General features: G+C 43.2%; 1 protein-coding gene across 1 annotated transcript; it reads right to left on the bottom strand.

Annotated features, from left to right (window-relative positions):
• Nucleotides 1-570: 570 nt before the first annotated feature.
• On the bottom strand, nt 571-26,518 carry LOC123764754 (very long chain fatty acid elongase 7). Its single transcript, XM_045752851.2, has 9 exons — nt 26,077-26,518; nt 22,973-23,229; nt 12,591-12,895; nt 10,604-10,684; nt 9,122-9,178; nt 7,205-7,310; nt 4,030-4,202; nt 3,233-3,358; nt 571-2,648 (listed from the first exon to the last, which is right to left on the bottom strand). The coding sequence occupies exons 2-9, from the start codon at nt 23,226-23,228 to the stop codon at nt 2,454-2,456; spliced, it is 1,299 nt and encodes a 432-aa protein (XP_045608807.2). The 5' UTR covers nt 23,229; nt 26,077-26,518; the 3' UTR covers nt 571-2,453.
• Nucleotides 26,519-27,859: the final 1,341 nt, after the last annotated feature.

The raw sequence follows: 27,859 nt of genomic DNA, 5'->3' as shown, positions 1-27,859 counted from the left end.
GGTGCTTGTTATCTGCCATTTTCTTATTCCGAGCTTTCCAAGTTGGAATGTTTACGTTTGTGTGAGTGAGGAGTGGCCAGCCTCCATGAGAGCGTCTGCCCAAATTGGCAAGAATCTTCTGTAAGTTTATCTCGTGTGCCCGTGAGGGTTAGTACATGATGCATCAATGCATTTACGTGATGCATCAATGCATTTACGTGATGTATCAATGCATTTACGTGATGCATCAATGCATTTACGTGATGCATCAATGCATTTACGTGATGCATCAATGTATTTACGTGATGCATCAATGCATTTACGTGATGCATCAATGCATTTACGTGATGCATCAATTCATTTACGTGATGGATCAATGCATTTACGTGATGCATCAATGCATTTACGTGATGCATCAATGCATTTACGTGATGCATCAATGCATTTACGTGATGCATCAATGTATTTACGTGATGCATCAATGCATTTACATGATGCATCAACATGTATACATGAGAGTATGTGCATGAGCGTCCTGAGTGAGTTTTGAATTGCAACAGAGAAGTGGGAATTGTATGAAAACATCACAAGTATAATTATATGGTTTTATTATCAAATATTCCTCTATAATCTAGACCTTCCACACAAGTTATGAAACGGCAGAGTACTCGTATAAGGAAAGTCTAATACTGTTTCAGTATCCTTAAAACTCGGTCATGCAAGACATATATAAGGAGAAGTGAGACATCACAACTCCACGAGAGCATTCTAAACATCTGTAAAAAGTATAAGTAGGTGTTTGGGTGACTATTAGAATATGTTAAGTAATCCGTACTCGCAGTAGTGGGAGAGCGGAGACAGGATTCACGAACCCATTGAACGAGAGTTGTTGGTCTTATCTACATCTTGGGGCGGCTTATAGTGAGTCAGTTTACGAGCTCCGAGGCTCTACGAGAGCGTAGAATAATAATCTTGGGGTGCGGAGGCCGCGTAGCGCGTCGGAGGTCGTAAATCAACTCGTCCTCTTTAAAATAACGTCGCTTTTCGCTCGTATGCGCGGCCAAAAATAAACTTAATTTGACATGAAATCGGCTCACAAAAGGGATGTACTGTCCCGTTTTCTGTTTGAGTCGTCTGGCTTACTCGGTAAGGTTAGGAAAGGAAACTTTCAATTAACAGTTTTCATAACGTTTTGAAACTTTAGGAGAATTTCCTGTCGTCCTAACCTATCAGAGGACCCTTAACTTACTGTATTGGAAAAAAAAAATCCCAAATTTATTTTCCTTTTTTTTCCATTTTTAAATTACATCTATTTTCGGCCATACGGGCAAACGGCTAAATTCAGACGTAATGAGTAAGAGGACAGGAGTAACAGTACTTACGCCAACATCTATAAACACAGACCGAGCCGCCATAATGGCGATAAGAGTTTTAGAATAAGTGGACAAGTAAGGGTTTGGTGAATTCTAACTCTGTTCCTCCCACTTTATAATGCCCAGTTGCTACCTCTAACATGAACTGCTGGTACGTGCCTTATCTTCTAATGATACAACAAGGGTTCGACAAGATTAAAAAGAGGGTTTAACGTGAGTAAAGAGATTCTATCGAGCGTAAAAGAATGTATAACGAGCGTAAAGAGGATATAACAAGAGTAAAGAATGTATAACGAGCGTAAAGAGGATATAACAAGAGTAAAGAATGTATAACGAGCGTAAAGAGGATATAACAAGAGTAAAGAATGTATAACGAGCGTAAAGAGGATATAACAAGAGTAAAGAATGTATAAGAAAAGGATATAATGTATAACAACTAAACCTTATTGGTACACTTGGCAGGATTCGAAGTGGCAGTTCTACAGCCTTCAAAAAATTCATTTAATTTGTAACCTTCAAATACCTAATAAAGCACAACGAAAGACAAAAGGAAGGGGGGTGGGGGTGGTAGGAGAAAAACACACAGAAACAGTATTGGAGGGGGACCTAAACATTCCCTCTAATGCGTTATGCGTGGTTTCCTCCGAGGCTAAGGGTCCCCCTTCTTCCAGCCAGAGGTGGTACTCCCACAATAAACAAAAATTGATCTCATATATTTAGACTAGTTCATCTAGTCTTGCCAACGTTCGTCATATGCAATGTCAGGCAAGTCTGTAAAAAAAAAATTCCTTTGGTGAAAAAATATACTTTAAAGTCAACGTCAATTCAGACCAGTCAGTCTTGTACTTCATGGCTTTTGCCTCTCAATTCTCGTAAGAACATAAGAACATAAGAACAAAGGCAACTGCAGAAGGCCAATTGGCCCATACGAGGCAGCTCCTATTTATAACCACCCAATCTCACTCATATAAATGTCCAACCCGCGCTTGAAACAACAAATCTCGTCTTTTTATCTTCCCCCCCCCCCCCTGTTACAGTTTTTAAGTTCCCCACTTAATGTACTTATTTGTTTTTGGCTAGGCAGTTAATAGTTTGTGTATATTAGTCGGCGTGCTGCCGACTCCTGACATTGTGTTGGTCTGTGTCTCCAGCAGTTGTCTGGAAGGCGAAGGACTTGTTGAATACGGCAGCGTTTGATATTTCGATGGATTCGTTGATGTGGCCGACGAGGCGTTGGTCTTCCCTCTCCCCGTACACACTGGAGAGCTTGGGGATGCAGGTCAGGCTGCCTTGAGCCTGGCGAGACAAAAATAAGAAAAATATCATTGCCGAGGAAAAGTGGTAAGATAGAACGATTAAATAACGCGTGAATGAGGGACGACGGCTACAGTGATGGGGTGTGAGGACAGGAGTGAAGGACGGGTGTTCATCCACTTGCACTATCGAGGATCGAACGCCGACTCTGCAAGAAAAGCGTCGGTCGCTGTGCCGACCAGTCCAAGTGGATGGCGTGAAATTTCCGAGTTGAAGATGAAAGGCTTGACGTCTACACGATTGAATTTAAATAGGGTTGAAATAGGTTTACTGAGATGTAAATACACACAAAGGGATGAGGTAGCTCAAGCCATTCTCACCCCGTTCAGTACAACGTGTTATATATATATAATATATATATATATATATATATATATATATATATATATATATATATATATATATATATATATATATATATATATATATATATATATACACATCACAAACAATAAGCATATTACCGAACATTCTGAGTGATTAACATATACATTTCTTATCAACATGATGAAACTAAAATTAGACAGCTTTTCCACATAATAAAGAATGACGAATTTTCCGTTTACCTTTCTCTTGGCCTTGTGTCTGTAGGCTTTAATGTAGAAGTCAAGGAAGAGGATGAGGAAGATGACGGCCAGACCGAGTATGACTCTCATGAGAGGAATCCCCACCGGACACCCAGTCACTATCGTCTGTGGACGAGGTAAACATTGCATGCCCGAAACGCTTTGCGTAATAGTGGCTTTAGGCATTGTATGTACTAGCTCTACCTATAAGTCAACCAATCTTTGTAAAAATTTATTGCATGTATGTACCTTACCTAAATAAACATTTTATTTTATTTTTTTTTTATTATTAACACAAGTTGATATCATGTGGGCAAGGGAACACGAGGTCAAATTGACATTATTAATGAATTATTGACACTGGCATACAGAAGTCATGCTGTAATTTGTCCATGAATAATTGATCAAAAGATCATTGCAGTGGGGTTGAAAATGAAGAGACCCGAAACACACATTTGGAAAATATAAGGAAGGACGAGACGTTTCGGTCCATCCTGGACGACTTGGTAGTCGTCCAGGATGGACCGAAACGTTTTAGCTTCATTTATTTTCAGACGTGTGTGGGTTTTATGTGTATACATACATGTATTAAACACAGGTGGCACATTTTCTAATTACGGAAACTCACTATCGTCAAGTTAGGCTATATTAGATTATACTAAATAACGCTGGGCTATGTTAGATTGTATTAGATTGACTGAGGTAAGGACGGAATAGTTTTGGTAGGTTTCAATGCAGCAAAATATCCGTGAGCGAGCCGTGTCATGTACGAGATGACCTGTATATTAGACACGTACCAGGGCGGCGTGGGTGAACATCATTACGAACTGGACCATTTGGAGGGTGGTGAGGTACTTCTTCCACCAGAGGAAGGGACGAACTCGGGGCCCCATGGCCGCCAGCAGGTAGTACGAATACATCACCACGTGAACGAAGCAGTTGAGGAACCCGAAAAACGTCGTTTGGCCACCTACGAAAAAGGGGGAAAAAAATTAGACACTTTTGTAATTTAGTCGCTAAATGTTTTTTGAGAATAGTGAGTAGGAGGTCCACACTGCCAGCAAAATTCAACTCGGGCACCAAGAGTCCTGGCACTGCTACAGTGACATTGGCGTCCACAATGCTGGTTCAGTCACGCGTGGCACTGTGCCGAGGATGTAGGCACCCCCGCCCCCCCCCCTAGCAATAAACTGTTGCAGAACAGGCGAGAACAACTCTTCACCAGCACGACGGAAGAACAGCCGCATTAACACCAAATAACACCAGGGAACGACAGGAATGCGTGGCTTAAATGTTAACCATAAACTCGTCGTGCTCCGGCAACAGATAACAGTGAAACGACTGTGAAACCTCGTCACTGTTGCCTGTTGCTGCCCGAGTGACGAGGTCACAGTGAGAGAAGTGGATGCTGGAGCTCAAAAAGATGACAACAAGATACAATCAACAATCTCGACTACAAGATACAATCAACAATCTCGACTACAAGATACAATCAACAATCTCGACTACAAGATACAATCAACAATCTCAATGCTCATAGCCGAGTTGAGAGAGCTACCGACTCACCCACGTGGAGTCTACGGTTCGAGACCCTATACCAACCAGGTGAATGGAATGATAACTCTATACTTCAAAATAATTGAATCAGTGATATCAATGATAGACGTTAACCCTGGAAACACAAACCGAAACTGTCTTTATTTTCCGCTTGTTACAACTTGTAATAAAGTTGTTACATCTTAGCTTAACGTGTTTATGACGTATTAGAACGTTGTTACAATTTGCTATATTGGTTGTTATAACTGGTTAGGTGGTGTTAAAACTTGTTCGAATGTTGTACCAACGTCGTAGTTTCGGTGTGTGTTTCGCGGGTAAGGGCCTGCAAACAAACACTCCAGAATTAACAATGACCGATTTGCCTATGAAATTGGCTGTAAATGGGAACCAATATATAATGAGTCGGGATTACTTAATGAAATTATTTGGGATTAAATAGGAAGTATATTGTTTAATGATGGAATCACCCTAAATTCTCTCTCTCTCTCTCTGCTAATAAGATTCCAACCTCTCTAAGCATACTTGGATCAACCTTCCACAAGCTAGAGTAAGTTGTAAATGAAGAATAAACTAATATAACTGTTGAGAACGTGAACCTGTAAGACTCTGAATGGTAAGGAACTGAGGCATTTCAGTTCCTTACCATTCAGAGTTGAAGGACCTTACCTCAGTTCCTGAGGTAAGGAACTGAGGCTGATGTGCCTCTGAGCGTTCAGAGGCGCATCAGATGAAGATGAAGGTATTCAGAGGCGTTCAGCCGAGCCGCGTTCATCTGGAGGCGTGAGTGTTGGATACACATCCCACACTAAACACGCTGAAATATATCATGTCATCATCTTTTCAGCTCGAGTGCAGCCTCCACAGGTACTTGCATTTTCTCCTAAAGCTCTTGCGGAGGTTAAAATCACTGTTCCGTCCCTTATAGAGACTATAGAGATAATTATTTTGGTGACAAAGAAATACAATGATTAAAGTACAATGAAAAATGCAGTTAAAGAGGCAGTGCGTGTATGAACTTTTTATAATACTTGGGCATCAATTCATGTCAAAAGCTTTCACACTGATTTAAGTGACCTACAGCCTTCAAAGAGACAGATATATTGCTCGAGACGATTAGCAAATAATCGACAGTATCTAGATACTCGAGCCCTCTAGGGCAAAATATCTGATCAGCAAATACCTCGACAGAATAGTCGAACTCTTCCCTGAAAAGTGCAAACAGTAGACATTAACTGTGGCTTTCAGGATGAATAGCCAAGGCATGATCCGGGTCAACTACGGTGCTTGCATGGAGGCATGATCCGGGTCAACTACGGTGCTTGCATGGAGGCATGATCCGGGTCAACTACGGTGCTTACATGGAGGCATGATCCGGGTCAACTACGGTGCTTGCATGGAGGCATGATAGCTCAGTCACCAAGAGAGAATAATACAATAATTTATAATTTATAATTTACATATATATATAATTTATAATTTACAATTTACTTTACAATAATTTATAATTTACATGTATATTGTGACGGATCAGTGGCAGAAGATAGCAGGGAAGTGCAGAGTGTGGCGTCCTCCTCAGGGAATACACTAGGTATGGCAGGGCAGGGTGTGTGGCACCCTGATAAGGGTGCCACACTGAGAATAGAAGTGTGGACAAGAAAAATTGATCTTCGAATTGGGAATTATGTGTTTTCAGGTTTGAATGGAGGTACTCTCCAAGGATGAACTACTGACCCTCTCCAAGATGCAACCCCACAACAATTGCTTGACTTCTCTGTGCTCGTTTACTGCTAAGTGGACACAGGGCCAGGCAGGCAGAATCCAAATAATAAGGCAGAATTAGATGAATTCAAACGTACCCAACCATTTTTGTCCTGCCTGGAAATCCAACCCGAAATCCTCGCTTATGAACAGTATGAATGAGTCAAAACACCGATTTGACTTACGGAAAATTAGAAAAAAATATATTTGGAGTAACTGTACACATGCAGCTCTGGCTTGGTTACATTGATTCCTGGAACCAGCACAAGGTAAGGGAGGAAGACTGTGCCCAACCGCTTCTAACCATCCAGGGTCGAACCTAGACTTGCTAGAAGCGAGGCCGTCGCTGTACACACTAATGCAAGTGAATGGACTGTGGAAATTCAAGTGGACTTTCCACACTTCGTTTAATACCACTGGGAAGAAACGCTTGAGAAACCAATAAGAAATATTCAAACGAATAAGAGATGGACCAATGGGGAATGTGACCTATGATCATTATATGGTAGAAGCAATGGGAACTACGTTCATGGTGAGAAATCAGTGAGAATGTATGAACTCTCCCATTAATGCACTCTGACTTGGTTCATTGATGGGAAACGACCTACAGAAATTCTAACCCGGTTCATTGGAGGAAAACCAGTGGAGGTTCGTTACCTGGTTCATGACGGACTCCATACCACACACCGATGGGCATCAGGGCGTGGTGAGACACGTGGAGGAGAGAGATGTGACCATATTTCTTATTCAGGATGAAAAATATCTGCAAATATTCAAGGACTAATTACAAAAATGAAAACAGAAAAATGTTGAATGTTGGGTTTAAGGCCTGTAAAATGTGAAGGGTAATTGAAATATATATATATTATATATTATATATAATATAGTGTATATTGATATGTATGAGCACATTCTGACCACCCAGGAAATATAACTTAGTACTGTACAAAGTTCTTAAGTGATCTCTGAGTGTCTGTAGACTATGGCGGCATACAACTGTACAATGATACATGATACATTGCTACATAATTCTGGGAAATTAATTAAATAAAATTATAATGATATAAAATACATATAATACTTTAGAAATATTGCGAACTATTATTAAATATTTAACATGTATCGAAATAAATTACGGTTTTAAGCTATGATTGAAATCCTCTCCAAACTAGATGGATTTTTTAGCACTGAATTTAATATTTAAACTAACCCAAGATATTTTGCAATTGATTTTGTTTTCATATTGATTGAATGATAGTGGAGAAGAGTATATTGTATTCGTGTATACTCTCCTATTGTGTATACAAGCACACTTGCCTGTACTCTATACAAGTATACACTGAGGACTACTTTGCACGTAAACTAAACATCACAAATACACTGACCTACACTGTATGTATAATAATTGATTTAGCTGGTAAGTTATACATTAAATAATTGTTATTAATTTTAGTTTTGATGACCAAAACACACATCAGAAGATGAAGAGACGACGATGATGTTTCGGTCCGTCCTGGACCACTATAAAGTTGTGTGTAAGATACTTGATAATGGTCCAAGACGGACCGAAACGTCGTCGTTTCTCTGTCTTCAGATGTTGTGGTTTGGTCATCATGTCTTCAGCCCCGTTATTGTGACTCGTCGTCAGCCTAATTTTAGTACTGTTTGGTGATGGACTCAGAGCCAATCAACCTCTGAAGGGTTATTAAGGCTGGGACACTCGTCTACTAATCAACCAGTGAGTATACCTCAGTCCTGATATATTCCAGGACTGAAGTCAACTGTGTATATACAAAGAAAAACGGAGTATACCTCTCTTTTGTAGATATAATTCTTCTCCTCTGATAATGCCCCATGCCTCAAAAACCACGAAGAACATATCTTAAAAATATATGCTTTTAAAGAGGAACTGAATTACTCCACTGCAGAATATAATGCAATTTATACATCAACCTAAATATGTATAATTTTCATTTGTCAACGAATCTTAAATGAAAGGTACATGATTTAGTCAATCCAGCTCACTCAATCCATTCTCCCACGTGAGAATGTGGCTTGAAAATGGTGAAATTAGACCGAAAATCTTGGACATCACCGCAGCGAAGAGATTTGGGAGGTTGATCATTGTAGCTCTGAGAGACGCCCAACAAAGGAGGATATCATTTAGACCTGATAAAGGCCGATAAAATCTAAATTTCAACCAATTAGTGTTTCGTTTGTACAAGCCTGTCCTCTCACTTATCACGTCTCAGTTTTTTGTGTTAAGGAAATGAACAATTCGTTATAAATATGACGTATTAATACAAATTCAAGTCTAGGATTATTTCCATTTTCTATGCATCGGACTCCATAGGTTATAGCTTGGGGGGGACTCTTAGGGTTTGGAGGTTTCTAGTTAGGCAAAACGGTTGGATTTTGACCGAGTGGTTAACCTAGGGTTTTGTGGAGGATAAACGCCTTATTGCGTGTCCGCTTCTGTTCTGCAGCTTAGACATAATTGTAATGAAGGAAAGAGAACCTTAACAATCTTTTGAAAGTTGTGGTAAGATATTTATTACAGGAAAGTCAACTTACCGTGTCAATGAAATCGACGAATTTTGAGAAATTATACCAGAATGCTGCATGCACCATCTGTGAATAATACGAAAGTTAGTGAAATTTACACTCACGCACTCACGCGCGCGCGCACACACACACACACACACACACACACACACACACACACACACACACACACACACACACACACACACACACACACACACACAGAAAAAGACTTGTAGACTGTATTTACAAAGATTGTCAGTCAAATGGCATTTGATACTATTTCTCATGGAAGCCTAGAGTACAAGACTTGGAACTTCAACTCCAAGTTCCAGGATACTTGGAGTTGAAGGAAGGGAGCAAGAGGCGTTCCACAAGGGTAGGCACTAGGTGCCCCTGCTGTTCCTAATTTATGTGAATGACCTACATGAGGAAAATTGCTCGTACATGCCAAAGTTCGCATCCCAGCCAAAGATAAATGAGGAATTAAAACACGAGGAAACTGCAGAAAGGTACAAAATTAACTTGACAAACTCCAGAAGTGGTCAAACAAATGGTTGAGAGAATTCAATCCCAATAAGTGTAAGATAATGAAGAGGAACAGAGAGAAAGGAAAAACTGAAGGAATCTATACGACATGGGGAAGGTAATTGTGGGAATTAGATAAATGGATATGGGAGTTAGATAATATTTAGTTCCAGTATCATCAGACGAACATAAACACTAGATAACATAGGCAGCATTTGTGCGTTTGGAGTTAACGTTGGAAATCCACTCCCAAATCGTATTTTCTTTCTGACTCCAGAAAGTGTAGATACTACCTGGGTTTTCTTTCTCACCTTTTCCCATCTTCATTACCTTACACTTGTTGGGATTTAATTCGAGCAGCTTTTCCTGTAGTTAGTCAAGGTCTCTCCTGTAAGCTTCTCGACTATCACATGAATTAACATCAGTAGGGGCCCGTAGACCGACCCTTGGGGAGCTCTGCTTAGTACCCTCCTCCTCCTCCTCGAAATCTCTAATCTCTGCACTTCTGTCTTCTGTCCTTTAGGTACTCCCCTTGAACAGTTCAAGGGTCTTCCCAGTTATCCCTACTTGCTCCTCCATCTTGATCACCATCCTTTTACCTCCGTCACATTATTATAGTGTTGATGATGACATTATTTAGTGATGGTGATAGATCAATGACCAATAATGTTATCGAACATTAAATGATCAATAGCAGTAATAAATTATTTTTCGAGAACAAAATTAATTAAAAATATGTATATATATGGTTTTATGTACGTCTTTGAAGCATAAAGTCCAGCATATCATTTGAAATGATAGGCTGGACTCCAGCATCAATCAAGGCTAAACAAGAAATATTACTGTATTACACACACAAATCACAATAGCGTGATGTATCAAATAAACAAATTCACAAGTGCCGTGGACCCTCGTCACAGTTCTTGTGTGGATTTGTACTGTTGTATGGGTTCAGATCTTGAGAATACTGAAGGAATATCTTACCCTGATGGCCTGAGGGCTGTCTGAGAAGTCGCAGGGTTGACACAGGATGTTGTACGACCCGAACCAGCCCCCCATGCCGGCCTGCCAAAGGGAGGGAAGACAAACGAGGTCAAAGGTCAAAGGTTAATACATTCATGTTCACTTTATCTCAGCCTCTGAAGGCCATTAGTACACCTCCTCTCTGCCACTGAGAGTCACTACAGGACTTTCCTCACATGACTGACCTGTGAGTCAGAAGACCTTGACACCTACACCATGTCAACTTATTCTAACAAAATTTAACCTTTCTATACCCAATTTTACCTTACTATTCTGATGCCAAGTCGAGAGGTCTCTTTTGCTTTGCCTGAAACGTATATATGTGGTTCCAGGAGCTCTTAATATATATATATATATATATATATATATATATATATATATATATATATGAGGGAGACAGGAGACAGAGACAGATTCAGACAGTAGATAGATGTATTGATAGATCGATAGAGGGATAAGTAGCTTGAAGAATAGATTCAGTAGATGATAGATGGATTGACAGATGGATAGATGGATGAATAGATGGATCTATTGATGGATGAATGGACTGACAAAAAGATGAGTAGATGGATAAATGAATAGATGGATGGATAGAAAGGTAGATGGATAGATGGACACTTAAGTGGATACACAGATGGACTGATAGAGGGATAGATATATGGATAAATAGGTAGATCTATAAATGGATGTATTGATGGATAGATGGAGGGATACATGAACAGGTGTTATATGCAAATGTATATATAGATTTATCATTATATATATATGATAAATAAATCGAGTGTCAAAGTCCTATATAGTCAGTAATATATATCATTCACCAGGATTATGGAAGCCTTAATGTTCCTAGAATTAATGAGGCGTCGGGTGCAGATAGTGCCACACCTCTGTAGGTGTGACACCTGACCCCGCTGGAAGTGATCTAAAGTAGGAGGTGTACTTTACACACACTACGACACCACTTTACGTATTAGACACCCACTATGTGCAAGCAACGTTGTCTTCAACACACACACACACACCTCACTTTGTGCAGCATTAACCACGCTGAGAGAGATGAGGGCAGCCTTGACTTGTTTTTTTTATGACGAGTGAAACACATTGGTAAAAACGAGTTTTTTTTGTTTTGTTTGGTTCACTAGCCACTGGAAGCAGTACCTTGAGGTTCCCTTCCTGCTGCTGCTGCTGCTGCTGCTGCTGCTGGTGCTGCTTGCAGCAGCGCTCTTTCCATTAGTGTGATGGGGAGAGGGGGGGGGAGGGATCCTGTGGACGGGGCCTTGTATATGTATACGTGCTTCCAGTTGCTCAAGGGTCAACCCACACACACACACACACACACATGTTGGTAGTGGGCCGGATAGGGTCATGTCTAAGCTGTCCGTCACGTTTTGTTCCGCACTGTTGCGCTTCTTCATCTGCAGCTGCGTGTAGCAATGCCTGTTACGCAGCAGCAGCAGCAGCAAGCCCGGTGTAGCAGCACTGAGTCAGATATACCAACATCAAGCCAGGTGTGGACCCGACTAAGCCATTTATACCAACATCAAGCCAGGTTTGGGCCCCACTAAGCCATTTGTGCCAACATCAAGCCAGGTTTGGGCCCCACTAAGCCATTTGTGCCAACATCAAGCCAGGTTTGGGCGCCACTAAGCCTGGGGTCAGCATTCTAAGCACGCGCTTGGAGTTCCCCGGCTGGAGCTAAGAACTCCTTTCACTCACACCAGCGTTGGGCGTACGTTTCCAAGTCCGCCACTCAAGCGTACGTTTCCAAGTCCTCCCACCCAATCGCATGTTTCCAGTGGACATACACGCAGCTCACAGAGCCACTAGACATGTATGGATCTGAGAGACGGTAGACTAATACGCACATTGTACAAGTCAGTAAACCCATATACGCACCTCGTGCAGCCAGAAAAGACATACGCACCTCGTAGAGTAGACACATACGCACCTCGTAGAATATCCAGGCGGAGAAGACGACTTGGAACGCGTTGTAGACGATCATCACGGGCTTGAGGGAGCGGAAAGGTTCGCGGTGGCGCATTAGTCGCGGGCCCAGCCACGTCACGGCCGCGATGTACGCGAGGGAGATAGCGAGGATGGGCGTGGGCGAGGAGACGAACGCCCACGACTGCACGCGGGGGTCTACGGGCATCTGGTCCATCACCAGCAAGTTGCCGTAGATGTAGAGGAAGGTGGTGGCCGCCGCGGCCCCGCACCCGTTGGACCATAGCTTGCCCTCCTGCTCTTCCTGATCTGGAAAGATAGTCTATATTATAACAGTGTGTAGATGCGCGTAGTGTGTTAGGTCTGCGCAGTGTGTAGTTCCGCGCAGTGTGTAGGTCTGTGTAGCGTGTAGGTCTGTGTAGCGTGTAGGTCTGCGCAGTGTGTTAGGTCTGCGCAGTGTGTAGGTTTGTGCGGTGTGTAGGTCTGCGCAATGTGTAGATCTGCGCAATATGTAGATCTCTGCAGCTTGCAGATACGCACGAAAGCGCATGGACATTAATTAATCCTCATTATCGCTGAACAGGAAGCCTGTAGTTAGTCTTAATTGCTCCCTCTAGGCCAACTAAAAATAACCTTTCCCAGATTGCAACCCACAACAGCTGCCTATAACGCCCAGGCCTATCTATTTGGCCGCTATGCGAACAGGTGCATGAGGTGAACAAGAAAACGACACCCAAATGTTTCTGGCCTGCCTGGTGGGGGCCCCGAACCCGGGTCCATCGGCATGAGAGCGCAGCTGCGACAGTGTTAGCCAGGAGACAATAATTGCTCTGTATATTATCCCCCAGGACCAATGTAGACAAGGCCTCGTAAAATGTCAGTAGTTAGCCTCGTTAACTGTTGTTTACCTAATTGGTTCCTCAAGGGAACAGGAAACTCCTTACGTTGATGGAGGTCACGCTAGATCAACTCACTGACCTTACCAAGGATGCAACCCATAATAGTTGTCTAACTCAAGGGTATATATATATATATATATATATATATATATATATATATATATATATATATATATATATATATATATATATATATATATATGTATATACAATATATATATGTATATATATTGATATCAATATATATATATATATATATGTATCAATATATATATATGTATATATATTGCTGAGGGCATCACAGCCGCGAATCTGAATATCGGTGCCACTTCTATCTAAAGGTGATGGGTGACAACGAGGCTCTGGGTGATGGGTGACAAGGAGGCTCTGGGTGATGGGAGATAAGGAAGATCTTGGTGATTGGAGAAGGATTAATGGTATATCGGGAGATGGAACCAAACCTGCCTTGCTGTATAAAATGTTGACTTCCTCATGAATTACCTACAAGATCATACACTTACCTACAAGATCATACACTTACCTACAAGATCATACACTTACCTACATGATCATACACTTACCTACATGATCAGGTAGTGATCATACACTCAGCCCGTCCTATTAGGCAGTGACTGTTAGTAGTAGCGAACCTTTTTCTGGCTATCTGAAGAATTTGATTCCCTCTCTGCTTCCCTCCCCCCTCTCTACTTCCCATCCATTTGCTCCCTCCCTCCCTCCCCCCATCCTTCTCATGCCCTTCCCTCTCCCCCTCCCCCCTCTCCCCCCCTCTCTCCTCCCCTCCCACAGCCCCCCTCCTCACCCCCCCCCTCCCGCAAGTACAAGGATGCTGCTGCTGGTTCAAGGTTCTAGCAACAGCTAAATAATGCTTGCAACTGTTGCGTTCAATAACAGGGTAAAATTGACACGAAACATTGTGGCACGCGTGCTGAAGATAATACAGTTCGCGCAGCTGAACACAGCGCAACGTGCGCAGGTGATTATACAGTTCTGTAATAAATCTGGTTTCTCCAACTTATGCAACCGTCTCTTATGGGGTACTGTATCAAAAGCTTTCTGACCGTCCAAGAAAATGCAGTCTGCTCATCCATCTCTTTCTTGTACTCACCTATTTGGGCTTGCCTCTGTGGTCCGGCCTCTCGACTGTCAATCAACTGGTGAACAGATTCCTGAGCCTACTGGGCTCTATCATATATAACATTTGAAACTGTGTATGGAGTCAGCCTCCACCACATCACTATCTAATGCATTCCACCTGTTAACTACTCTGACACTGAAAAAGTTCTTTCTAATGTCTCTGTGGCTCATTTGGGTACAAAGTTTCCACCTGTGCGCCCCTTGTTCATGTTCCACCCGTGCTAAAGAGTTTGTCTTTGTCCACCCTGTCAATTTCCCTGAGAATTTTGAAGGTGGTTATCATGTCTCCCCTTACTATTCTGTTTTCCAGGGACATGCGGTTCATCTTCCTTAATTATCCTTTCCTCGTAGCTCATACCTCTCAGTTCCGGAACTAGTCTGGTGGCATACTTCTGAATCTTCTCTAACTTTGTCTTGTGTTTAACTAGGTATGGACTCCAGGCTGGAGCTGCATACTCCAGTATGGGTCTGACATAAGTGGTATACAAGATCCTGAACGATTCCTTACACAAGTTTCTAAAGACAGTTCTGTGTGTGTGTGTGTGTGTGTCCTTACACACACACACAGGAAGCAGCCCGTAGCAGCTGTCTAACTCTCAGGTACCTATTTACTGCTAAGTGAACAGGGGCATCAGGGTGAAACAAACCCTGCCCATTTGTTTCCGCCTCCACCGGGGATCGATCCCCGGACCATAGGACTACGAGTCCCGAGCCCTGTCCACTTAGCCGTCAGGCCCCCCTAAATGCAGCCGGTTAGGGGGGGGGGCTGTCAAAAACTTGTTCCATTTCAATGTGTTTATGTATCGTGAACTGTGGAAGCTCAATTGATGTTAAATCATAATCAGATATAAACTTACAGTTTTGCAATTTTCCCTTTTACAGACATTTACTCTTGCAGATTTACAATCCAGGAGGATCTATCAAGATTTATAGTTTCAGGTGGATTAAATGCCATTGCCTCTATGTTTTCATTTTGATATAATTTGAACTGTTCACACATGAAGAAGGGTCAGTCGCCTGAGGAGAGTCTGAACGTGTGTGTGTGTGGTGTTGGGGGTTGGGATGGGGGGCAGGTGTGGGGGGCAGGTGTGGGGTGGGGGGGTGAAGGGATCTGCTAGTGCAGGAGTGTCCCAACAGCCAACACGAGGGTAGAGTATAAGTCGTCATCTCATTATGATTCAGGATAGCTCTCGACACTGGAACTGGACGGCACACACGCTTGCATATACACCTGCAGTTGTACACAAACACATACATACCCACACAAGTACATATATACACACACACACACACACATATAAACATACATACACACACGCACACAACTGAGCCTGAAGAGCTCCCAGTCCTAAAAGAGGAGGTATAACCCTAAATCAGAGATTGTTAAATATTGAGGTGACAACAGAGGAGCTCAGGTAACAATTAGCATCACTGGATGAAACTAAAGCTCCTGGACCCGACAAAGTATCACCATGAGTGTTAAAGGAAGCAACACAGACCCTCAGCGTACCTCTAGCATCCGTAATGAGTAAATTATAAAGAGAGAATTACCCAGCTGCTGGAAGAAGACAGGTGTGGTACTAATTTTCAAGAAAGAAGATAGACAAGAGCCACTTAATGACATACCAATGTCACTGACAAGCATCTCCTTCCGGCTTTTTGGAAGGGAAATCATACCTGACGAATCTCCCGGGATTCTAAGACGCCGTAACGAAAATAAAGCAAGAGAGAGAGAGAGAAAGTTGGACAGATTGTACATTTCTGGACTGTCAAACGCCCTATAACGCAATACCTCACAAAAGATTATTACACAAACTTGAGAGGCAGGCGGGAGTAAATGAAAGAGCACTGACATGGGTAAGGGAATACCTAACTAATAAGAGTCAGAGAAACACATTGAGGGACAAGGAATCGGACTTGCGTAGAGAAACAATCGGTGTACCTCGATGAACAGTGGTGGGATCCACACTATTTCTCATTTATGTAAATGACTTATCTACTATTTTATATATATATATATATATATATATATATATATATATATATATATATATATATATATATATATATATATATATATATATATATATATATATATATATAAAATATAATTTGACCTTGAACCGATTGTGGAAGAAGTTGAGAAAGCGCTGGATCCACTTTCCTCAAAGAAGGCCCCAGGAGACGACGGGATTTCGCCTGAAGTTCTCGAGTGCGCTCGTGGAATACTTAAAACCAAGCTTCATGAACTTCTGTGCCAGTGCTGGAGGGAGGGCTCGGTGCCCCACGACATGAGAGATGCAAACATCATCACTCTCTATGAAAATATAGGTGACAGAAGCGATGTCAACAACTATCGCGGCATCTCCCTCCTCAGCGTCGTCGGCAAACTCTTCACCAGGGTCGTCTTGGTCAGGCTTCAGATTCTTGCTGGAAGGGTGTACCCAGAGTCACAGTGTGGTTTCAGAGCCGAGAAGTCGACCATTGATATGGTGTTCTCCCTGAGACAGCTTCAAGAAAAGTGCAGGGAGCAGAGAAAAGCCCTGTACATTGCTTTCATTGTCTTACAAAGGCCTTCGACCCCGTGAACATGGACGGATACTTTAAGATCTTGGCCAAAATTGGCTGCCCACACACCCTACTCAGCATGATACAATCGTTCCACGAGGACATGAAGGGCACGGTCGTGTACGACGGCTCATCTTCTGAACCATTCAACATCAACAATGGTGTTAAACAGGGATGCGTTCTTGCTCCAAACTTGTTCGGCTTCTTCTTCGCGATCCTCGTCATGCATCCCTTTGGAACAACCACAGAAGGCATCTATCTCCGTACAAGATCTGATGGAAAGCTCTTCAGTCTATCCAGACTCCGAGCAAAGACAAAAGTACAGATGCGAATCCTCAGGGAGTTCCTCTTCGCCGACGACGCAGCGATCACCACACACACAATCGGCCTGAAGAAGACACAGGTGATGAGACAAGACGTCAATGAGCTACCCTGTATAAACATCGCAGACTATGTGCTGGAGGCGGTCAACGAGTTTGTGTACCTGGGCTTCACAATCTCAGACACCCTTTCCTTGGACACTGAGCTCAACAGGCGTATTGGGAAGGCCTCAACAACACTGGCCAGGCTCACAAAGCGCGTTCGGGAAAATGACAAACTGACAGTGCGCACTAAGGCGCGCAGGTCTACATGGCATGTGTGGTGAGTACACTTCCCTACGGCTCGGAATCCTGGACCCTGCGCTCTCGCCCGGAGAGAATGGCTTATTACCTTTCACATGAAGAACCTGAGACGCATCCTTATAAATCACGTGGAGAGACCACGTCACCAACAACATAGTGCTCGAGAGAACAGGAGTCCCTTCAATGTTCACTCTCCTGAAGTAGAGACGCGCGGAAGATGCAATGTGTTCCAGCAACAGTTGGGACATGTCACACGCATGGAAGATGGCCGTCTACCGAAGGCCCTCTTATATGGAGAACTGGCATCAGGAAAGAGGCCCACCAGAAGATCCCAGCTGCGTTTCAAAGACGTCTGCAAACAAGACCTCAAGCAGCTGAACATCGACATCAACACTTGGGAGGCGACAGCTGTAGACAGATCTGCCAGGAGATGGAAAGTGCAGAAGGGACTCCAGCAATACGAGGGCGACCTGAAAAGGCAGGCGGGGGTAAAGAGACTTCAGAAGAAGTCACCACTGACAGACGCAACCGCTTCGCTGTTTATCTGCGCTCGCTGCGGTCGGGACTGCCGTTCACGGGTTGGAGTTCACAGTCGCAGAAGAGGCTGCATCCAACTAGACACACACGGCACAACTCCATAACACCACGAGATTGACGGATGCCTACCATTAATATCCATTATGTTTCATCCACTTGTTCATTTCAATCACGTCCTGTACCATCTCACCCCAAGAGAAAATAAGCTTTTGCTAAAACATTGTAAATTTGTAAATTTTGAAAATGTAAGGAGTGCCATGGGAAACGCATCCCTTGGCGTCAGACCATATTAATCGTGAAAATGAATTTTGGAGAGTTAATTTTTCAACTTCCTTCCTGTGTTTATTTATTAAAAATAATAATTTGCTTAGGATGCAAAACTAATATTTGCGACAGAGTAGGACAGGAATATTCTCCAAGATATCTAAGACAAAGTTCAGAGTTCGTCCGAGAAATAGCTACTGAAGTTCAATACCAGGAAGTGAAAGTGATGGAAATGAGAAGAGACGACAGACCAAAGGGAGAGTACACAGTGAATGGAAACTACCTCCCTTTACCTACAAGAAAAAAAGACCCGAGAGTAGACATAACACCAAGCTTAACTCCGGAGGCTCGTATAAATAAGATAACTTCAGCAGCATAATCTACACCAGCAAAATTCAAAACAGAGGCATCAAGTAAAAGAAACTGGCAATTTGTTTCTGCCTAGTCCGGGAAACGAACCCTGGCCGGTTAGACTACGACTCAGGATGTGAGTGATACGAGGAAAAGGAGCTGAAATATGAGGACAAGGAGCTGGGATACGAGGCCAAGAAGCTGAAATATGAGGCCAATTAAGGAGCTGTGATATGAAGCCAAAGTGCTGGAATTTGAGGCCAAAGTGCTGGGATATGAAGCCAAGGAGTTGTGACGTAAAGTTCAGGAGTAGTGATATCTAAGAAGCCACACAGAACTACCTAACAGAACCATCTTTTTTCGTTTTAATCTTGACCTCTGTACATACGAAATTAACACCCCAAACTATCTTCAAGGCTCTTGAGAGACCCCCAAGACGAGTGCCTCCGCTTCTTCTCAGCTTCAGTTTCCGTTGTTACGGGGCGTCATTCGTTTCACTTCGACGTAGATCAAATTGTTTATTTACAAATTTATTTCGAGCTTTCCTCTAGATCTCTTATAGAGTGAAGGGTCGGCTGTCTCGGCGTCTCATTCATCCTCCCCCTTTGCCTCTCTCCCTACCACTTTGTACCCCTCCCTGCCCCTTTGCCTCCCTTCCTGCCCCCTTACCTCCTTGTCTGCTTGCCTAACACCCTGCCTCCCTCCCTACCTGCCAGACAGGCTTCCCACCGAGTACCTTCGTCAAGGGAAAACCTGATTTTTACGTCAGTAATTGTTGTTGTGGTATGTCTGTGATGTCACCGGTGGTTGTAGTGATGAGTGTGGTGGTGGTAGTGGTGATGATAGTGCGGGGGGGTTATGGTGGTAGGGGTAATGGTGAAGGGGGGGGGGGGGGGGTAACGAGGGGGGGGGGGCGTAGTTGAGCATTATGAACAGTAGGTGTTCAGGACCAGTGCACAGTCAGCCCCCGGGGCCACCCTGCTCCTGGCTGCTCAATATGCTGGTCGTGTGTCTCGGAGCACTGAGCACGTCGCCTCTCCGGTGAGTGTGGCACAAGGAATGCTTGTGCACGCGCGAGCCAGTGTGAGCGCCTGCTGGTGTGTGAGCGCCAGCTGGTGTGTGAGCGCCTGCTGGTGTGTGAGCGCCTGCTGGTGTGTGAGCGCCTGCTGGTGTGTGAGCGCCTGCTGGTGTGTGAGCGCCTGCTGGTGTGTGAGCGCTTGCTGGTGTGTGAGCGCCTGCTGGTGTGAGCGCCTGCTGGTGTGTGAGCGCCTGCTGGTGTGTGAGCGCCTGCTGGTGTGTGAGCGCTTGCTGGAGTGTGAGCGCTTGCAGGTGTGTGAGCTCCTGCTGGTGTACTCACCTAATTGTGCTTGCGGGGGTTGAGCTCTGGCCTTTTGGTCCCGCCTCTCAACCGTCAATCAACTGGTGTACAGATTCCTGAGCCTACTGGGCTCTATCATATCTACATTTAAAACTGTGTATGGAGTCAGCCTCCACCACATCACTGCCTAATGCATTCCATCTGTTAACTACTCTGACACTGAACAATTTCTTTCTAACATCTCTGTAGGTCATTTGGGCACTCAGTTTCCACCTGTATCCCCTTGTTCGCGTACCACCAGTGTTAAACAGTTTATCCTTAGCTACCTTGTCAATTCCTCTGAGAATTTTGTTGGTAGTGATCATGTCTCCCCTCACTCTTCTGTCTTCCAGTATCGTGAGGTGCATTTCATGCAGGTTTTCCTCGTAACTCATGCCTCTTCGTTCTGGGACTAGCCTAGTGGCATACCTCTGAACTTTTTCCAGCTTCGTCTTGTGCTTGAGTTTAGTTTACAATGACTGCTAAACAATAATAAAAAAAAATCTACAAATCATCTATTTCTATAAAAAAAAATAAATGTTTTTTTAACCCGACCCGGGCACCGCCGGGTAACCACATCAAGTAGTTACATCATTTGTAAAAAAGACTTATTTTTTGTGTGTGAGCTTGTTAGTCCGTTATATAAAGGTGTAGCGGCCAGATGAGTAGTGAGGAGACTCTCACACACTCACACACTCACACACTCACAGACTCACAGACTCACAGACTCAACACACTCAACACACTCACACACTCACACACTCACACACTCACACACTCAACACACTCACACACTCACACACTCACACACTCAACACACTCAACACACTCAACACACTCACACACTCACACACTCACACACTCACACACTCAACACACTCACACACTCACACACTCACACGCTCACACACTCAACACACTCACACACTCACACACTCACACACTCAACACACTCACACACTCACACACTCACACACTCAACACACTCAACACACACACTCAACACACTCAACACACTCACACACTCAACACACTCAACACACTCACGTTCATTCACACTTACACACACGATTCTCCCTTCATCGCTATAATCTAACCCAAGACATCAACATTTTTTCCTTCCATTCACCTGGGCTCTTAAGAGACCTGAATCGTGAACCCCACACGTCTGCGAGGCCGATTAAGCTCTATCGACCGAGCTATTGAGTGGTCTTAATAAGGAAAGGTTCCTTATTTCTTGGAGTGGACTCACCGAACAGTGGACTCTCTGAACTCACCGAGAGTTCAGGTGAATAGAATGTCTATTTCTACGGAAGTCTGGATAACAAAAAAAAAAATTCTACCTCTCTCTCTCTCTCTCTCTCTCTCTCTCTCCCTCTCCTCTCCCTCTCCTCCCTTTCCTTCTCCCCCTTCCCTTACATACTCTTCTCCGTTCCACAATTCACTTTAAAGACCCTAATAACAGCAATTTTATGCTATAACCACTTTAGCTGATAAATTTAACATTCATTCAATATTATAGTTTTAAGGATAAACTTATAAGCCAGGAATGGGATAAATAAGAACTCTAAAACGGGTTTACGGTTTCTAAATCTAAAAATACTTTAGAAACACTTAGACGCGTAAAATGTTAATGAGACTCCTGATGACCAGACGTAAAAATACAACTGTGGGGCTGACGTATGATCTGTATGCTATACACGTAGTGTGTGTGTGTGTGTGTATTAAATTCTAACCCATATGTTAGAATTTTATTAAGACGTGTGTGTGTGTGTGTGAGGGAGCATTTAATACATCAATACATTTATAATAATTATAATTATGCCTACGCACTTTATTTCTGTGTACTTTTATTACCAAGTTTTAAACTCTCTCATTTTACTGATGTGTGTAAACAACAATTAAAAATCCCAGCTTGTAAATGTTAGAGTGACATCTGATTAACATCAGAGAGTGATAGTGATATCCGATAAACTTCAGAGAGCAATGTTGAGATGTTTTCCCTGAACTATTCCATGGATATGAATTCATTATGAACCGTATACTCCAAAAATGGTGGTACACAGAGCCACTGTGGAGTGTATGTACACATAATGGATCTGGGTATACCCATCCACCATCCCCCCCCCCACCGTCAAAACATAGGCAGGATTATATTTTATGTTTAGCATATTGTTTATGTTTAGCCACAACTAAACCTCGTCTCTTTTGTATAGTACATATATATACTAAATTAGGCATAAGATTGTTTATATTAAGCCTAGGAAGGCCTGTAATTCGACAAAGGAAAGCTTAGATTAGGTTCATTGCTAGGATGTTGCATTGATTTGAACATATATACTTTATTATACACTTATGTATTAAGTCCGATAGTTTTGGAGACTCTGAGAGCCTCGTCCAAAAGAACGAGGCTCTCAAAACCTCCAAAACGAGGCTCTCAAAACCTCCAAAACGAGGCTCTCAAAACCTCCAAAACGAGGCTCTCAAAACCTCCAAAACGAGGCTCTCAAAACCTCCAAAACGAGGCTCTCAAAACCTCCAAAAAGAGGCTCTCAAAACCTCCAAAACGAAACTCTGACGAGTCAGAGTTTCAGTTCTCACTGAATTGGTTACACAGGCGCAACTCCCTTACCTGTGATCCCCGAGGGCCGCTGTCTGAAGTCCAACCCTGCTGACAATCCATTGGGGACTCTTTGGCTGCTCGGCTCTGTAATCCGGCTGCTAGGTTCTGACTTCTGGTAGCCTTCGGGGATTTTCTCGTGGCCTTCGAAGCCCGTTCGAAGGGGACCTTCGTGGCCTTCGAAGTTCACGGGACGTTGCTGAAAGCTCTCCCTCCCGAAGTTCAGGTCTCCATGGCTGGACTTCCGGACGTTCGGCGTTGGGGTCATCCTGAAGAGGAATGACCTACAGTAAACTCATCATGTATCAAACAACGTTTTCTATGTATTTCAACGTTTTCTATATATATATATATATATATATATATATATATATATATATATATATATATATATATATATATATATATATATATAATGTGTGTGTGAGGCCTGGGAGGCGGACGAAGGTAGGAAAGAAACGGAGATGCGACGACTTGGGGGGATGGGTGAGGGATGGGTAAGAGGTGGGGAGGGTTCCTGGATGGGAAAGGGTAGGGGAGGGGAAGGGGGGTGTTAAGGTGGAGTGCCGAAACCGGTCTATCGGCCAATTTTTTTTTAAATGAAGTATCATTATTTGTATTATTTTTATAGGAGCACATATAGTACAGACTCACTGGTCTGTAGTACAGAACAGTGAGGGAACTATGCTGTACAATATATACACCCAAACACCATTCAGTATAAATGAACGCATAACACAGCATCGTGAGGACTCTCAGCAAAGTTAACGACACAATACTTTCTGAATTACGCTCATAACCCAACCCAAAAACCCACACACACACAAGGACAAGCTCCTGCCTGGAGGATTAACCTTAAGAGGTCACATTCACCTGTCGGGAGAATTAAACACCAGTAACTTGAATGACGACGCGACCGGACACAAACAAAATGCATGTTGGCCAGGTCGCTGGGTGATGTTGTGTGCGTGTATGCTACTGATCTCACGACCTGTTGGCCAGGTCGCTGGTTGATGTTGAGTGCGTGTATGCTACTGATCTCACGACCTGTTGGCCAGGTCGCTGGGTGATGTTGCGTGCGTGTATGCTACTGATCTCACGACCTGTTGGCCAGGTCGCTGGTTGATGTTGAGTGCGTGTATGCTACTGATCTCACGACCTGTTGGCCAGGTCGCTGGGTGATGTCGAGTGCGTGTATGCTACTGATCTCACGACCTGTTGGCCAGATTCACGAAGCAGATACGCAAGTACTTACGAACGTGTACATCATTTCTCAATCTTTGGCGGCTTTGTTTACATTTATTAAACAGTTTACAAGCATGAAAACTTCCCAATCATCTGTTGTTATTGTTATAAACAGTCTCCTGGTGCTTCGGAGCTCATTAACTGTCTAATAGTTGTAAACAAAGTCGCCAAAGATTGAGAAAAGATGTACACGTTCGTAAGTATTTGCGTAGCTGCTTCGTGAATCTGGCCCCTGGTCGCTGGGTGATATTACGTGCGTATATTTTGTACTGATCTCACGACCTGTCATGACATCTGTGTAAGAGAGCATATATATATATATATATATATATATATATATATATATATATATATATATATATATATATATATATATATATATATATATATATATATATATATATATATATGTATATATATATATATATATATATATATATATATATATATATATATATATATATATATATATATATATCGTACCTAGTAGCCAGAACGCACTTCTCAGCCTACTATGCAAGGCCCGATTTGCCTAATAAGCCAAGTTTTCCTGAATTAATATATTTTCTCCAATTCTTTTCTTATGAAATGATAAAGCTACCCATTTCATTATGTATGAGGTCAATTTTTTTATTGGAGTTAAAATTAACGTAGATATATGACCGAACCTAACCAACCCTACCTAACCTAACCTAACCTATCTTTATAGGTTAGGTTAGGTTAGGTAGCCGAAAAAGTTAGGTTAGGTTAGGTTAGGTAGGTTAGGTAGCCGAAAAACAATTAATTCATGAAAACTTGGCTTATTAGGCAAATTGGGCCTTGCATAGTAGGCTGAGAAGTGCGTTCTGGCAACTAGGTACGATATATATATATATATATATATATATATACACACACACACACACCTAGAGGCATACACTAAACCACACCTAGAGGCATACACTAACCCACACCTAGAGGCATACACTAACCCACACCTAGAGGCATACACTAACCCACACCTAGAGGCATACACTAACCCACACCTAGAGGCATACACTAACCCACACCTAGAGGCATATCCCAACCCACACCTAGAAGCATACCCCAACCCACACCTAGAAGCATACCCCAACCCACACCTAGAGGCATACACTAACCCACACCTAGAGGCATACACTAACCCACACCTAGAGGCATACACTAAACCACACCTAGAGGCATACACTAACCCACACCTAGAGGCATACACTAACCCACACCTAGAGGCATACACTAACCCACACCTAGAGGCATACACTAACCCACACCTAGAGGCATACACTAACCCACACCTAGAGGCATACACTAACCCACACCTAGAGGCATACACTAACCCACACCTAGGGGCATACACTAAACCACACTTAGAGGCATACACTAAACCACACCTAGAGGCATACCCCTAACCCACACCTAGAGGCATACCCCTAACCCACACCTAGAGGCATACCCCAACCCACACCTAGAGGCATACCCCAACCCACACATAGAGGCATACACTAACCCACACCTAGAGGCATACCCCTAACCCACACCTAGAGGCCTACCCCAACCCACACCTAGAGGCATACCCCAACCCACACATAGAGGCATACACTAACCCACACATAGAGGCATACACTAACCCACACCTACATGCACACCCCAACTCACACCTTGAGGTATACTCCAACCCACATCTAGAGACATACACTAACCCACACCTAGAGGCATACACTAACCCACATCTAGAGGCATACACTAACCCACACCTAGAAACAGACTGGCGTATACCGATATCTAACCTACCAACAGGCCAAAAACACAAGCCACAACAATACTGACACGAGTCCACTTCACTAAGTGCTCACCTCGGTCACTTGTAAAGCACTTTCCCTCTTAGCTGGCAACACGGGAATGTTGGTGTGGCTCTCTGTTGCCTTTTGGTGTGGCTCTCTGTTGCCTGTTGGTGTGGCTCTCTGTCGCCTGCAACTACGGTCTTGGAGTGTAGGTAGTTAGCCTTCTCTAGCAGCCAAACCGTCTTGCATTTACTGGTCAACGTCGGGTGGGGTGTCCGTGTGAACCCAGTGATGCCCTTGGTTCGAAACGCAGTCCTCAGCAGCGCGAGACTGAGCCGAAAACGTCAGTGGAACATCCGATGTTTCTGCTTTCAATTCTCAGGCAAGACACTCAATCAAAATACCCATACAAGGATTTTTTTTTCAAATATTGAAGAATCACATTTCCGTAAGAAGTTTGAACACAATGCCTGGCCAGCGGGCCCCTGCCACTTGAGATCACAGCCGCACACTGAGTGCCGTCTTGCGCCGCGCTACGTATATATATATACACACACACATGTGCCGCAACATTCGCAGTTGCCATATTCGTATATCCCTGTGACTGGTGGCGGCGGGTAATGTATATACCTGTGTCAGGATACTGGGACCTCTTTGCTTCCTGTATTTTTTCTACTTATTTTTTTGGGAGGCAGAAAACCTGATTGTAAAATCTGGCATGGACTCGCCAGAAGGTGGGACCACGCTCACATGTATACAGAACAGGTTGGACACGTTCGTACACCAGCAGCGGACAGTACGCTGGACTTGTGATCCTGTGGTCCTGGGTTCGATCCTAGGCGCCGGCGAGAAACAATGGGCAGAGTTTCTTTCACCCTATGCCCCTGTTACCTAGCAGTGAAATAGGTACCTGGGTGTTAGTCAGCTGTCACGGGCTGCTTCCTGGGGGGTGGAGGCCTGGTCGAGGACCGGGCCGCGGGGACACTAAAGCCCCGAAATCATCTCAAGATAATCTCAAGATAACCATTCCCCTGTGTCTCCCACGTACACACGATGGGGTATGTGTACACATACATACACATACACATAACTCATAAGCTTCCCCTAACAAGCAACACCATTCGGGCACAAATACGCATATATGCAGACCACGGACCCCAGTTCGATTCCCGAACGAGGCAAAAACAAATGGGCAGAATATTTTTACCTGCTACCTCTGTTCACCTGGAAGTAAACAGACACCTGGGTGTTAGACAGCTGTTGCGGGCTTCATCCTGGGAATGTGAGTGTGTGAAAGAGATACATATACAGTACATATACATTATAAATATACATTATAAATATACAGTATACAATATACATTATACAATATACAGAATAAGACACTGGGATTTATTCCTCGAAGCGTTAGTAATAAGACACCAGGTGTTGTTCTTCAGCTATATCTTGCTCTGGTTAGGCCCCATTTAGATTATGCAGTTCAATTTTGGTGGCCGTACTATTGAATGTAAATAATTCAATAGAACGCGTCCAGTGTAGGATGACAAAGTTAATCCCGCAAATTAGAAACCTGTCATGTGAAGAAAGATTGACAAAGGTTAACTTACATTCTTTAGAAAGGCGAAGAATTAGGGGTGACATGATAGAGGTACTTAAGTGGATGAATGGCCATAACAAAGGGGACATTAATAGTCATGTAACAACAAAAGACAAAACAAGAAACAATGGGTATAAATTAGAAAAGTTTAGATTTAGGAAAGACCTGGGTAAATACTGGTTTGATAACAAGGTTGTTGATTTGTGGACCCAATTACAGCGTAACGACAACGACAAACGACCCTATATTGTCATTACG

The sequence above is a fragment of the Procambarus clarkii genome, chromosome 48, assembly GCF_040958095.1.
Source record: "Procambarus clarkii isolate CNS0578487 chromosome 48, FALCON_Pclarkii_2.0, whole genome shotgun sequence".
NCBI lineage: Eukaryota > Metazoa > Arthropoda > Malacostraca > Decapoda > Cambaridae > Procambarus > Procambarus clarkii.
The sequence above is the reverse complement of the archived record's forward strand: the minus strand, read 5'-3'. Positions and strand labels throughout refer to the sequence as shown.

Excerpts from the sequence above, each read along its gene's own strand:
- LOC123764754 (XM_045752851.2), bottom strand. The coding sequence starts at position 23,228 with ATGACCCCAACGCCGAACGTCCGGAAGTCCAGCCATGGAGACCTGAAC. Across the intron at positions 7,311-9,121 it reads TCGTCGATTTCATTGACACG|ATATTTTTCATCCTGAATAA; the intron begins GTAAGTTGACTT and ends GAATATTTGCAG. Across the intron at positions 4,203-7,204 it reads TGGAGTCCGTCATGAACCAG|GTGGCCAAACGACGTTTTTC; the intron begins GTAACGAACCTC and ends CCTTTTTCGTAG.